This window comes from Macaca nemestrina, chromosome 15 (genome assembly GCF_043159975.1).
Source record: "Macaca nemestrina isolate mMacNem1 chromosome 15, mMacNem.hap1, whole genome shotgun sequence".
NCBI lineage: Eukaryota > Metazoa > Chordata > Mammalia > Primates > Cercopithecidae > Macaca > Macaca nemestrina.
Genome location: NC_092139.1, coordinates 49,644,725 through 49,659,145, shown reverse-complemented (window position 1 = coordinate 49,659,145; position 14,421 = coordinate 49,644,725). Strand labels below are relative to the sequence as shown.

Sequence of the window (14,421 nt, the reverse complement as noted above, 5' to 3'; positions counted from 1 at the left end):
CTTGAATGTTTCTTTTGGCAACATATTTTAATGGACTCATATTCCTTGGGTATAAACCAAGTGACAGAGAACAAGTAGGTTATATAAGAGAGAATATATATGTTTAGCTTTACTAGATCCTGCAAAACAGTGTTCTAAAGAATTTGTTCTGTTTTACACTTCCACCAGAAATACATAAGGATTCCATCTGCATCCTTTATTCTTTTGATTATGTCATGCTACTATGGGCCACAAAATATGCAGCAGAAAGCAATTTAAAATCTTTCACCTCAACCCAGTTTCCACCCTTATCACCTTTGGATACTATATAGAATGATGATGACTGAACTATTGGTTATTCATTCTACAATCTATTGAGTGCCACCAGTGGTAAATATGCCTGCTGCTGGAGTAGATCTTAAGTAAGATAGATACAGTGCTTGTCCTCAAAAAGCATACAGTTGCTGGAACCAAGCATTATATGTGAAAAAAATTTCTTTCTATTAAGATATAAAACAATTTCCACTTTCTGAGGAAAAAATCACTTCGAGCAGATTTTCAGATTATGGGAAACTGTGTTGAATAAAGACTATATTAGACAACAAAATGAAGGCTGAAATACTCTCAGTAAATTAAATGAAGCCAGGACATTTAACAAGGATTCATGTAAAAATTCTAAAATCGAGTTTATAAAATCAGTCTCAAGAACTGGGATGGGGGGACTTCAACCCCATTTCTGATAAAACTAGGGCCACGGGTTTTGCATTTCAGATCTGCTACAGATAAGTCTGGACCACAGAATGACTGCATGGAGAGAAGGATTCTGTTATAGAAAGTAAAGGCAATATCTTTAATTAATCTCCTGCAATGTCTTGCTTGGAGAGCCATTTCCCGCTATGCAAACAAAGAATGTACTTAAAAATTAAAACATAATATAATTATGCTGAGGGAAAATACTTTTGTAAAAGATATATTCAGAAAAACAAAAACTATAGAAAGTGTCTTTGTATTTACCTGAAATATAAGAATTGGTGGGTAAGGAAATGAGAAGATTGAATGAATAGAAAATGGATGGAGACATTAAGAAACAAATAAATGTTTTAGATATCAAACTCGAGTTCACTAAGAAAGCAAGGGTAGTGAGCAAAAGGAAACATGAAATGATGATAGATATAGAAAATAGAAAATAGCAATGAATTTCTAATTTAAGGATTACAGAAAGTCTAAACAGCAACATTTCATCAATCCGAAGGCAACCACTAAGTGACATATTATGAGGTTTAAAAAGATTTTAGAAGGTAAAATGCAATTTCACTTTTTTAAACTACATACACAGGACATGTGTCCTTACACACATTTATATTATCGGGGGCAAAAACTGAAAGGCTATATCTCAAATGTGGTTGTTGAGATTTAAATTCATAGGATTTTGATTTTGCTAACCTGCATTTTATAACAATTGCATATTATATAATTTAATAATTATAATGAAACGATTTCAAAAATAGGGAAAAATATTGAGTGATAGCTTAGAAGAAAAAATTCTAGCTAAAACATATGTGTGTGTGAGTTAGGTGTCTAACCAAATTTAACTACTTTTTCTCAGTCTCTACTTGCACTCTAGAAACATTTGAGGCCCGGCGCGGTGGCTCAAGCCTGTAATCCCAGCACTTTGGGAGGCCGAGACGGGCGGATCACGAGGTCAGGAGTTCGAGACCATCCTGGCTAACACGGTGAAACCCCGTCTCTACTAAAAAATACAAAAAACTAGCCGGGCGAGGTGGCGGGCGCCTGTAGTCCCAGCTACTCGGGAGGCTGAGGCAGGAGAATGGCGTGAACCCGGGAGGAGGAGCTTGCAGTGAGCTGAGATCCGGCCACTGCACTCCAGCCTGGGCGACAGAGCGAGACTCTGTCTCAAAAAAAAAAAAAAAAAAAAAAAAAAAAAAAAAAAAAGAAACATTTGAGAAACAAAACTTTTAAGCAATTCTTGTTTCTGCTTAATGTCTCTCTTTTCTGTCTTTGGGCCAAATCACCTATCTTTCCCTGTGCTCTCTATATACCAACCTAATCATCATTTTCTAAATATATTACTTTATTTCTTGCCTTTGTACTTACTTAGCACATGTTCCCAATGGCTGAAATACCCTTTTTCTTCCTTTCCTATATGGAAAATTATCCTCATCTTTCACAGCTAAACTAGCAACTTAGTTTTTTTGTATAGCATTCTCGGAATCACTAGGCAGAATTAATCATTTCCATATCTTTGCTTGTTGAGTTCTTTTGCCCATTCATCTATTTAGTATTATCCTGATCATACCGTGATGTAGTTGTGTCTGTGTTTGTCTCTGTTATCAGATTAAGAGAGAAATTTTGTTTTATTTATATTTTCCTTCCCAGCAGCTATTTAATACGAAGTCATCAATCAATGTCTATTTCACTGGACCTCTATTAGAGTACTCATCAAGGTCTGTAAATAGTCATTAAGGACTATAACTTACTTTCTCTTGCATCCTTTAACAACAAGGTAGAGTCCCCTATGCTACTAAGCACTCTACACATTATATTTGTTGCAGATAACCCTGGAATGGGAATAAAGATAACTGGATGTTTTAGGCAAATCACAACATTTTTGGCCTTTAATTTCATCATCTACTGAAAAGAAAAAAGGCTGTGGAACTAGGTAATCTCCTAGGTTCATGGCTATGTCTTCAGATGAAGTTTCCAGTGACATTGACGTTTGTTTATTGGGTGGCTGATACTGAGAGGGAACCTTCACTGTGATTGAGTGAGATTCATTTTCTATCACTGTTGATATAGGAAACTGGCCATTGCACCTAATCATCACACCAGGTCGCTGCAGGGACTTTTAACTCACTATTTGTGACCTGACTTTGTCTATACCACAAAGGGAAAGAGTGGAGCATCCAGAGAGGGGATGTGGCCAAAATCTGTATTCCTGTGTGTCCCCTGGTCCCAGTGCTCCACTTGATAAATTTTCAGAGGAATTCAATCAAGAATGAGAAGGTCACCATTCAACAGAGCCCGGGGCACTGCTGAAAAGGTGGGCCTGCTTGAGGTGGCACCTGAGGCTGTCTGTGACTTGTAAGGCTTGACCCTTGACTTTGAGGATAAAGCGCTGTTTTGAATTTTCCCTTCCTGGCCCTCTAAACTTCTTTCTTTCTCCTGATTTGTTTCACCTGTGTGCTTTACATAGTTTGACAATCTTTTCTTGAAATAGAAATGTCTTTTTTTCCTCATCTTTCTTAAATACAGTTAAAAATGGGGGAAGAGACAAAACAAGGTGCCTAGCTTTGAAAACCAGGCAGGCTTTGACCTACTGCATAAAGACAAGGTATGCCTGAGCGCCTTGCGCTGCACCCAGGCCTGCTGTGTGTTAATGACTCCCCGGGGCTTCCAGCCCATCTGCCTTTCTCCTCAGTGCGTGCAGACCTTACACATTCCATCTTGCTTTCTTGGCCACATGGGGGCAAGCTTTATGTTTCCCTCTTCATATTCAGACTAGTTGAATTCTCCCCACTGTCCTCTGCCCTAATCCCTCCTGGCCGAGGAAACAAAAGAACACAAAGAATTCCACAGTTTATGTATATATTTTTCATGCAGTGAACTCAATCAGCCATACTTATGGGAGGAGACCATTAGAACAGATAATCCAAAAATTCATTCGCTTTTCTTTAGAAATAGATCACATGACTGTTTCTTGGAGCCTTGGTAATTAAGTTTGGCTCAAGCTAATGCTTTAGTTTTAATTAATTTGCATAAAAATTGGTCTGGGGACATCAGTCTAGATTTCAGCATTTCTAGGGGATAAACCTAAACTCACTTTGTAAATGGACTGTTTCTGAACAATAGCAACAACAATATAATTTTATTGCTTGCAGATTATTAGATGCTCAAGTTTTCTTAAGAACAAAGACTTTGTTTCTTTGATGCTTGTGTTGAAGAAATCATGTAAATTGTGTCTTTTTGTTAAACTTGAAAGCTGATTGCTGCTAACATTCAAAAATGTACTTTTATAAAAATGTCTAAAAATATCCCAGATTAAGAGCAGAAGTTAAGCCTAGATTAGTGTGAATTTGATTATCTTCTAGACATCCTTGGTTTTCTCTTAGAGCCAATAAAACTTACTTTCCTGTTATAAGTTATTTTTTTAAATTATTTTTCTCTTGTCGTTACAAAAGAAATGCAATTTCCTTATGGATACACTAAAAATGCATACAAGCATTGAGAGTTGTGGGTAATTTTATGACTAAGGGATGGCCAGTTTTAATATTGTGAGTTGTCATATTTCTCTTATATATGTGTATACACACATAGATGCAGACATATGCTCAAATATGTAAATAGATGTTGGGATCAAAATTTATTTACACTTTGAGTCCTGATTTTTTATTTCATATTTTAATAAGCATCATCCTCTGTCATTACAATTGATTTGGAAATCTCATTTTTAAAAGATACATAATATTCCATGTTATGGGTGAGCTTTCAGGTGTTTACACTTTTTTTTTTTTTTTTTTTTGCCATTAAACATCATATTGCAGCAAACATTTCAGTGAATAAATATCTCCATAGTCTGGGTGGGTATTAGTTTAGGATAAATCTCTGAGGCATAATTTTTCCATCAAAGTATGAACATTCTACCTTTTATTAGGTTTTGCCAAAATTGCTGATGAGGAGGTTATGCCTTTCAGTCTCCCACTAATATGATGCAGGCATGTTTGGAAATCCTATTTCCACTAATTTTGTATATTTTCAATTCCAGTTAATCTTACCTAGTTCAAAAAGAGAGGATACTATTTTATTTGCATTTCTTTATATAATAAAGAGATAGAGCATCTCTTCATATTTATAATGACTGTATATCTTCTTTTGTGAATTATAATGGAGTCTTTTGTCCATTTTCCTCTTAGATTGTTTCTGTTTTTTCTTATTGGTTCACACACATTTTTTTTTCAAATAAAAAAATTAGCTCTTTGTCATTTAGGTGAGAATATTTTCCCACTAGTTTTCATTTTTAATTTCATTATAACCTTTATTTATTATGTCAACATTTATCTATTACAATTTTGCTGTTTTCCTCTTATGCAATATACTGACATATGCAGACACATTACAGATATGCATATGCCTGCATTTTATAACATATGCATACCATCCTGTGTCTGCAAGTATATGTTCACAGTTAAAAAAGCAGCCTGTAATGTTTTTTTATTTTGTTGTTTTTTAAAAATACTATTTTTGTAGAGTGGTTTTTTACAGCAAAATTGAGAGGATGGTACAGAGATATCCCATGTAACTCCTACTGAAGTCCATAACTTACATTAAGGTTCACTCTTGGAACTGTTCATTCTATGGTTTTGGGCAATGTATAATGAAATGTATCTACCATTATTGCATTATACAAAGTATTTTTAATGACCTAAAGATCCTCTGTACTCCTATTCATCCCTCCCTACCCCACAACTCCTGGCTACCATTGTGTCCATGGTTTTGCCTTGCCAGAATGTCATATAATTGGATTCATACAGTATGTAGCCTTTTCACACTGGCTTCTTTCACTTAGTAATATGCATTTAAGTTTCCTACATGTCTTTTCATGGTTTGATAGCTCATTTCTTTTTAGTGCTGAATAATAATCTTTGGTTCTTTTGCTCTAGTATTTTTATAGTTTCATTTTTATGTTTCATCTCTGTTCCTTCTGGAATTTATGTTGGTGTAAGGAATGAGGTTGGGATTCAGTTTATTTTTCCAAATGGCCAACTAGTTGTTTTAATGTCATTTATTGAGTCATGTGTCTTTGAAATGTCAGCCAGAATATGTGCTGAAATCCCAGATCTACTTGGGTCTATTTCTAAACTCTTTCATCTGTTTCATTGACCAGCCTGTCTATTCCTATAGCAAGGACTACCCTGTTAAGCACATTTTTCAAACATTCCATGTCATTCTTAGTCTATTTGTTCTGCCATTGACTAATAATATTGTATCTGGGAACTCCTCATTACATTTTCAACAGGTTTTTTTTTTTTTTTGTATTGTATCTTACCATATCATCTGACACATAAAACCCCATCATTATATTTCATCAGATATTTAAATTGTTATCAATATCAAATAACCAACTCTTTGTCACTGGAGATTTTTTTGCTAGACTTCTAACCGAATAGATTCTAAAGTAGTTCTTCATGTTTTCTTTTGATGCTCCCTTCCCAAATACACATTTTTCTAACTTTATACTTTTAAAGCTTTACATTTGTATTGAGTTTAAGTCAATCCGAGTGGCTTTTACACTTATTAAAGTAACCTAATTACACTTACTGTCATAACCATTTGCTTGTGTTTCTGTCATCTTATTTGATACATTAGGCTTTTGTTACGCTGCTAGTTATTATTATTTGCATTGTTGAGTATACTCTTATGTGATCTTTTTGGGGAATTTAGAAAATAAGATATCTCCTTTTAATTTTATTATTATTCAATTCTATTTGTGATTATTGTACAATTTTTCAGAGATATTCTGAAAGGTAACATATTGTCAGAATCCATAACATGGTGGGATTTTTAGTTTTTGAGCCGTATTTATGGAGTCAGGCTAATGTGTAACTCCTCCTACTGCCAGCCATAATCTAGTTTTACAACAACCTCTGCCATTGATGCTTCCTTTCTTTCCTCCTTTCTTCATTCCACTCCTCATTTCCTCTCTTTCTTTCTTCCTCTTTTAGCCAATTTTATAAAATTGCAACATACATATAGAAAAGCACACAAAAATATAGAGATCTCAATTAAATAACCAAATACAAATACAAAAACTATATATTTTTATGATAACCATCTAGCCAGGCAGCTCCCTCATGGCCCCCTCCCAGGCAGTATCTCCTCTCCAATCACCAAAGTTTAATCAAAACCCTACCATAGTGATTATTACCTAGGTCTTCTTTATTGTTTTGTCACCTAAACAAGCCTTTCTAAATGTTAATATTTTTCCTGCTTTTTGAACTTGATATATATGAGATTATATAATAAACAATATATGCTTTCATACCTTCTCTAGTTTAATATTACATTTGTGAGATTCATCATGTTTTTGCATGTCATTGTAGTTTCTAGTTTCCAATGAGACCTTTTATTTATCTTTTTTTTTTTCTTTTTTGACAGAGTCTTGCTCTGTCACTCAGGTTGGAGTGCAGTGGTGCTGTCTCAGCTCAGGACGCTCATTGCAACCTCCACCTCCTGGATTCAAGTGATTCTCCTGACTCAGCCTCCTGAGTAGCTGGAATTACAGGCACCGTCACCATGCCTTGTGAATTTTTGTGTTTTTAGTAGAGATGGGGTTTCACCATGTTGGTCAGGCTGGTCTCAAACTCCTGACTTCAAGTGATCTGCCCATCTCAACCTCCCAAAGTGCTGGGATTACAGGCCTGAGTCACTGTGACTGGCCTGATTTATCTTTATCTTTGTCCTCTGTCTGTAACTTGTAATTTTCCTCTGCTTGTTTTTGCGATTTTTCTCTTTGTTGCTGGTGTCAAACAAATTGATTATGATGTGCTTAGGTGTAATTTTCATTACGTTTCTTATGCTTTGGGGTCATAGAACTTCTTGCATATGTGGGTTCATAATTTCATCACACTGACACATTTTTAATCACCTTTACTTCAAATATTTTTTCTGTCCCTTCCTCCCACATTCACCCTCAGAGATTCACATTCATGTACATTATAATTACAACCACCCTTCAAGATGTCTCATAGCTCATGGATGCTCTTTTTTCCCTTGGTCACTTACTCTATTTGGATGGCTTCTATTGCTACAGGTTCAAATTCCTTAACCTTTTCTTCTATAGTATCTAATCTGCCACTGTTCTCATCAAGTATAATTTTTAATTCAGGCACTGTGTTTTGAATTCCTTGAAATTCAATTTGGATCTTTCTATAACTTATTTGTCTCGAATTAACATGGTCAGTCCTAATTTTAACTTCGTAAGTACATGGAATACAGTTATAACAACTTTTAACATGCCCTTTCATATTAACTCTATCATCTGCATCATTTATGAGTTGAGTTCCATTTATGGACTTTTCTTTTCCTGTGCGTCATACTTTCCTGATTCCTGTCAAGAATTATGAAGACTCTGAGATTTTACCCTGCTTGAGCCACAATTCCATGGATGCTGACAGAAGACAAAGACTTCTGGGTCAAAGATAAAGAACAGTTTATTATTCAGAGAAATCACAGAAACCAGAGTATTAGTGTCTGTTCTCTGAGTCCTGATTCCCACATGGTGCCATAGGTGGACCAGCTGATTCCTGCACACTCAGTGGGTGATATCATAGGGGAGGAATCTTGAACTTAGAGAATGTATTAGTCTATTTTCATGCTGCTATGAAGAAATACCCAAGACTGGGTAATTTATAAAGAAAAGAAGTTTAATGGACTCACAGTTCCACATGGCTAGGGAGGCCTCATAATCATAGTGGAAGGCAAGGGAGGTGCAACTGCATGTCTTACATGGTGGCAGGCAAGAGAGTGTGTGAAGGGAAACTCCCCTTTATGAAACTATCATATCTCGTGAGGCTTCTTCACTATCATGAGAACAGCATGGGAAAGCCCACCCCCGTGATTCAATTACCCCCCACAGGGTCCCTCCCACAACACGTGTGGATTATGGGAGCTACAATTCAAGATGAGATTTGGGTGGGGAGACAACCAAACCGTATCAGAGAATCTCAAGACTCTCTCAACCTTTTAAAATGCACAATAAGTATGTATGCTCTTTAATTTGAAGAGAAACATGATCCTTTTCAAAGACAGAAGCAGTGCCTCTGCTCAAAAAATATGCAGAAATATGAAAGACTCATGGAGAGTTGTCTTGCAATACTTCTTTGCATGCCTGGTAATTTTGTTGATTTTACTTTATTGGGTATAAGATATATTTATAATTTTTATAAATATTTTTGAGCGTCATTCTAAAATGCAGTTAAGTTACTCAAGAGATATTCTGATCCTTTCAAGTCTCACTTTTAAGCTCTACTGGGGAGGCCAGGAGAAGCAGTTAGTCTATTGCCTGTTTTGCTCCACTACTAAGGCAAAAACCTTCTGAGTTCTTTATGAATGTTTAGGCTTTCCAGCCTGGCTGGTGTGAACAGGCACTTCTTCTAGCCCTGCATAAGCTCCAGGTATTACTCTCTCAGATCTTTTTTAGTGTTCCTACCCAGTTGAAGACTGAGGGGTTCCTTCTGTAGACCTCTGAGCATTCCCTCTGTGGAGCTCTCTTCTCTGTAGAAAGCTACCTTGCAAACATTAGCTACCTTGGCCTCCCAGGACTCTCACCTCTGTCTCCTCAATGTGGAGAGTTTGCTGGGCTCCCTCTGGGTTCCTCCTCTCTGCACCACAGCCTGGAAACTCTCCAGGCAGCCAGCTGGGCAATTACAGGGCTCACCTCATTTCCTAACTCTCAGGGGCCACTGAGACAAAGTTTCAACACTAATTGGTACTTTTACTCTTCATTTAATGGAAAAACATTTGAACACTTAAAATTAATTTACCTCATTCCAATAAATGCCATTATTGTGGTATATTTTAAGGTTATGTATATCTTAACTCCATAAGACATTACTGTCAGTATTGATTTGTACCATCAATATTTATCTAGACTTATCCAATAATTACCATTTACCTTGCTCTTAATTCCTTCCTTTATCTTTGGCCTTCTGTTTGGGATTAATAGCTTTCTACTTGCAGAACACCAGAATTCTCTGGTGATGAACTGTGCCTTTCTTTTTGGTCCAAAACGTCCTTCATTTACCTTTATTTTTGAAACATACTATTCCCCTGGGTTTAGAATTCTTGGTTCACAGCTACTTTGTTGTATTATCTTCTTATTTTCATTATCCATATTGAAAAGTCAGCTATCAGTCCAAGAGCTTGAAGATAGATTTTAGATGTTTTGTTTCTCTTTGGTTTTCAGGAATTTTACTATGATGGGTCTTGTTGTGGATTTATTTATTTATATTATTTGTAATATTTATATTTCTGTATATTATTTATTTATTTACTATGATGGGCCTGGTTGTGGATTTATTTATTTATATTTATTCTGCTTGGAGTTCAAAGGGCTTTTGGAACATTTGGCTCTGATGTCCTTCATCAACATGGGAAATTTCTCACCACATTCTTCAACTATTGCTTCTGCCCAATTGTCTCCCTCCTTCCTGTCTGGGACTCCAACTGTACTTGTGATAGACTTTGTCATAAGATCCTTAATATCTTTTTCCCTTTCTTTAGTGTTTGCCATCCTTTTTCCCCTACTATTTTTGTTTATTTTGGGTACATTCTGACCTAACTTCTAGTTCAGGAATCTTCTTTCAGCTGTGTCTAATATGTTGTTCAATCATAAATTCATTCATTGAATTCTTAATTTCAGTTACAGCATCATTTACTTCTAGACTCTTTTATTGCAAAATTTATTTTGTTTTGAATTCCTAGTTCTCAGCTAAAATTTCCAATCTTATCTTTATCTCCTTATACATACTCAGCATAATTATCTTATACTTTGTGTTTATAACTCTAATATTTTCAGCTCATATGAACTTACTTCTCTTGCCTTATTGTTTTGTTTTTCATGTTACCCCTTTTCCCTCATTTTTGGGGGTATTTTTTATGTGTGTGCAGGACATGATATTTTGCAAATTATTTACATAAATGATTTGAAGCCTATAACACTCTTTTTCACTCCTGGTAAATATTTTACATTTGCTTTTCTTAGATGCCTGAGGGGACTAGCAATCTGGGCTGGTCTTAATTAATGTGGGGATTGAGATGATTTGAAGCTGGGCAGCAGTCCAAGGCCAATCTACTGCTCATTCATTCTTCCTGCTAGGATACATATCTTTGGGGTTTCAACCCCAAAACAGAGAGTTTATCAGGAGCCATAGCCTTTTTCAGCAACGGAGCTCCAGACACCTTCTGTAGAATCAGCAAATGCCCTAAGGTAAAAAGAGTTTCAAATTCTGGGCTAACATATCTGGAGATTCATTGCTTCCCAGAACTTAGCTTTACAGTTCTTCAGTATCTTATTAGCTCACTGATGCCTTTAAATAGTCTCTCTCTCTCCATATGTATATGTATAATATATAATACATAAATATATGTATTTTTTGTTAGTTGTCTTCAGTAGGAGAAATGGTCTAAGTTAGACTTTCATTATTGAATGTTAGTCTCTCCTTTTTCTCATTTTCAAACAACACATACTATAAATTTCAAAGTTAAAGACATATATTTAGGTAAGACATTTTGATCCTAATTTTGAATAGTTATTTCAAAATTATTTGATAGAACATAATTATGTCAACATTTTCATACATTTAATTAGTCTCTTACCATATAGTCCCTTTCAAATGTGCCTTCCTCAGTCTTGAGTTTTGTCTTCCTTTCTATATGTATTGTTTTTGCTCAGGCCTTCTGTTAGTTTATTCAGAAAGGATAACAAGGTGGCATATTTTCTTAATCTTTGTATTCCTGAGAAAATATTGCTCTGACTTCATGTATAAATAACGACTTCATTAAATATGGAAACTGTGCCCTTTAGAGCTCTGGAAACTGTGACTCTATTTTCTTCTAGCTTTTAGGGTTGTGGAAGAAGAAAGTTAAGGCTAATCTGATTCTGGTGGTTTTAATTACTACCTGATTTTGACTATGCTTAAAAAGCCTTTATCATTTATCTTCAGAAATTCCGTGAAGCTATGCAGATGTCTGTTATGAGTTTTTCCTTTGCCTATAAATATAATGTGTACTGTCATGTTTTGGGTGGAAGAACTGGTTTACATCAGGACATTTTTTTTCTGTTATTTTTCTAAAGATTGTTTCATTTCTGTTTGTTCTATATTCCCTTCTTAATATCCCAAGAATATGTGGATTTAATCCCCTGCATTTATTCTCCATGTTTTTCAATGAAATATTTATTCTCATTGTTATAACACATTCATCTCAGTGTTTGCAAACCCAGTGCTTATAGAATTCAGGCAAGTAACAATAAACAAAATAAATGAAGCCAGCCTGGCACAAAAGTAATGAGTGATGAGGATTCTGGAAAGCAAAAGTGTCATCTAAAGATGGCAGCTACTGATCAACTGGTATTCAGTGCTAATAAAGTGTTATTGGAATTCAATATTTTTCCAGAAAAATTCAAGTCTGTGGGGGTTTTTTTTTCCTATTTCACAGCAGAAGAAAAGAAAAGCTAATAAAGGATTTCACAACTTACCATCGGGATGATCTTGGTCACACACAGAATGATCTGTCACTTCGCCGCCTTTTGTAATATTGTCATCCTTTGCAGAATCTAACAACCACCAAGCAAAACCTTTAGTCAGTATTTTAAAATTGGAAATAGAGCAGCTTTCAGCACTAACATGATAGACTTATGTTTGAGGAAAAATAGAATTTACTACTTTAAAAAATAACCGCAAATACATATGTTTGCCAATAAATAGGCGCTTCCCCACCCCCCCGCCCCGCCCCCGTACTATGTGAGATATCTGCTCAAAGCTTACAAAGGCAGAGATGTAGCTAGCTGGGATATCTTTTTGCAACAAATAAGAAAATAAAAGCAATCTTTTTGCATCAGGGAATGTCTTAGAACTGTAGGAAAGGATATAAAAGGAAGGCAAAATAGAGAAGATTAAAGGACTATCTAATTTTAATGTTCTTAATGCTTCCATTACTGTGGTTGCTCACCTATGGGAGTCTTGAGTCCTTGAAAAAGTCAGATACAGAACCTTGAAATCCAGTGGTAATTAAGTTCATCTTCCTCGGAAACCATAACAGTAGAACAATAGCATAGAAGGAATGCAGACCTTCTGGTCTCTGCAAGGTCATTCCCTCCCTCGTTTAGCACATTTAAACATGGAATCATTGTACACTTATTATTATTATTTTTTTGTTATAGGATGTGGTTACAGGAAAAAAACATGGCTAAAAGGATTCCGTGACTATGGGCTATTGCAAAACTACAAAGGGCTCCTTGCTGAATATTTAGGTCTCCCTGGAAGCTGTTTAAAAAAGCATTGGAATGATCCTGTGAATGGATCAACAGGAAGACAGCAAGTAGATCTCTCATTCATTTTCCAAACATTTAATAATGGCCAAGTATATGCCAGACACTTTTTTTAGAAAGAGTCTCTGTTACCCAGGCTGGATGCAGTGCTGCAACTGTAGCTCACTGCAACCTCAAACTTCTGGGCTGAAGTGATCCTCCTGTTCCAGCCTCTGTAGTAGCTAGGACCATAGGCATAGGCCACCATGCCCACTTAGTTTTCTAATTTTTTGTATAGGCAGGATTTTGTAATTTTGCCCAAACTGGTCTTGAACTCCTGGCCTCAAAGGATCCTCCTGTCTCATTCTCCCAAAGTGCTGGGATTATAGGTGTGAGCCATCACACCTCACTAAACTTGATGGTGGGGAGCCAACAGGAAACAAAACACCAAATCTCTGCCCTCATGGAGCTTATAGTCTAGTAGATATTTTTCATGCTGCTGTAAGGAAAGCAATCCAAAGATATCTAAAAGTCATAAACTAATCCTGTAAGCATGTGGCCATGGAGAAAGCTGGGGGTGGTACACCAACACCTTGATTACTTACAAACGGATTCTCTACTGAATTTGTGTCTCTTGGTTGAGTTTTAACTCCCTAACAGAGCTGAATCAGATGGAGTCTAAAACAAACTATTCTTTGTTTGTTTCCTTTTCCTCCCTCCCTCTGTCTCTCTCCACTCATTTCCTCTCAAAATTAGGAGATAGCTTTAAACAACATGGTTTGGAATATTATGAGAAAGTTTGTTTCTTGAACCTGCCACAAGCAACATTTGATGGACAAGTGAGAAACCTGGGTAGTTAACATATGATTCAAATTTAATAACCAGTGAAGCAAGTATTAATATATACCCGAAGTGTGTGGCTTTAATTAACTGCAAATAATTCCCCCAAGGCAAATGTTTAATTATCTGCACTGCTTCTTATTTCTTTCTGAGACTGACAATAAGTCTGAAAGTCCAAATTTGGAAGCAAAACTGAGCACAGACACATTTGCCAAACTGTTATGTAACTCATGTCAAATTGTTTTAAACCAGCTCCCATTAAAAAATGCTCTTTTAATTTCGGAGCTAAGATGCCAATTGAAAAAAAATTTTTGAATATTTTTCTCACATGAACACTAAAAATATACAATGATTTAAAAAGGTATTATATAGATCAGGCTAAATTTTAAATTTGAAAGTGTTTTAGTTTTAATTGTTTACTAAAAATGATATTATTTGATATTTTGTCTTGTCCAACATTAATTTCTCTCAACATCAATGTTATAGAATTATCCAAGATTTTGTATTTAGTTAAAATTTATTCATTTACACTGAACAATAATTCATTGTTGTTAATC

General features: G+C 35.6%; 1 protein-coding gene across 29 annotated transcripts in view; it reads right to left on the bottom strand.

Annotated features, from left to right (window-relative positions):
* Nucleotides 1-14,421, bottom strand: part of LOC105481485 (mono-ADP ribosylhydrolase 2) — a 2,105,812-nt gene that overhangs the window by 66,842 nt on the left and 2,024,549 nt on the right. For all 29 annotated transcript variants that reach the window (XM_071080856.1, XM_071080850.1, XM_071080851.1 and 26 more), the window contains one exon: nt 12,254-12,331. In XM_071080856.1, coding sequence (XP_070936957.1) covers nt 12,254-12,331 — 78 coding nt within the window. The remainder of the gene's footprint in view (nt 1-12,253; nt 12,332-14,421) is intronic.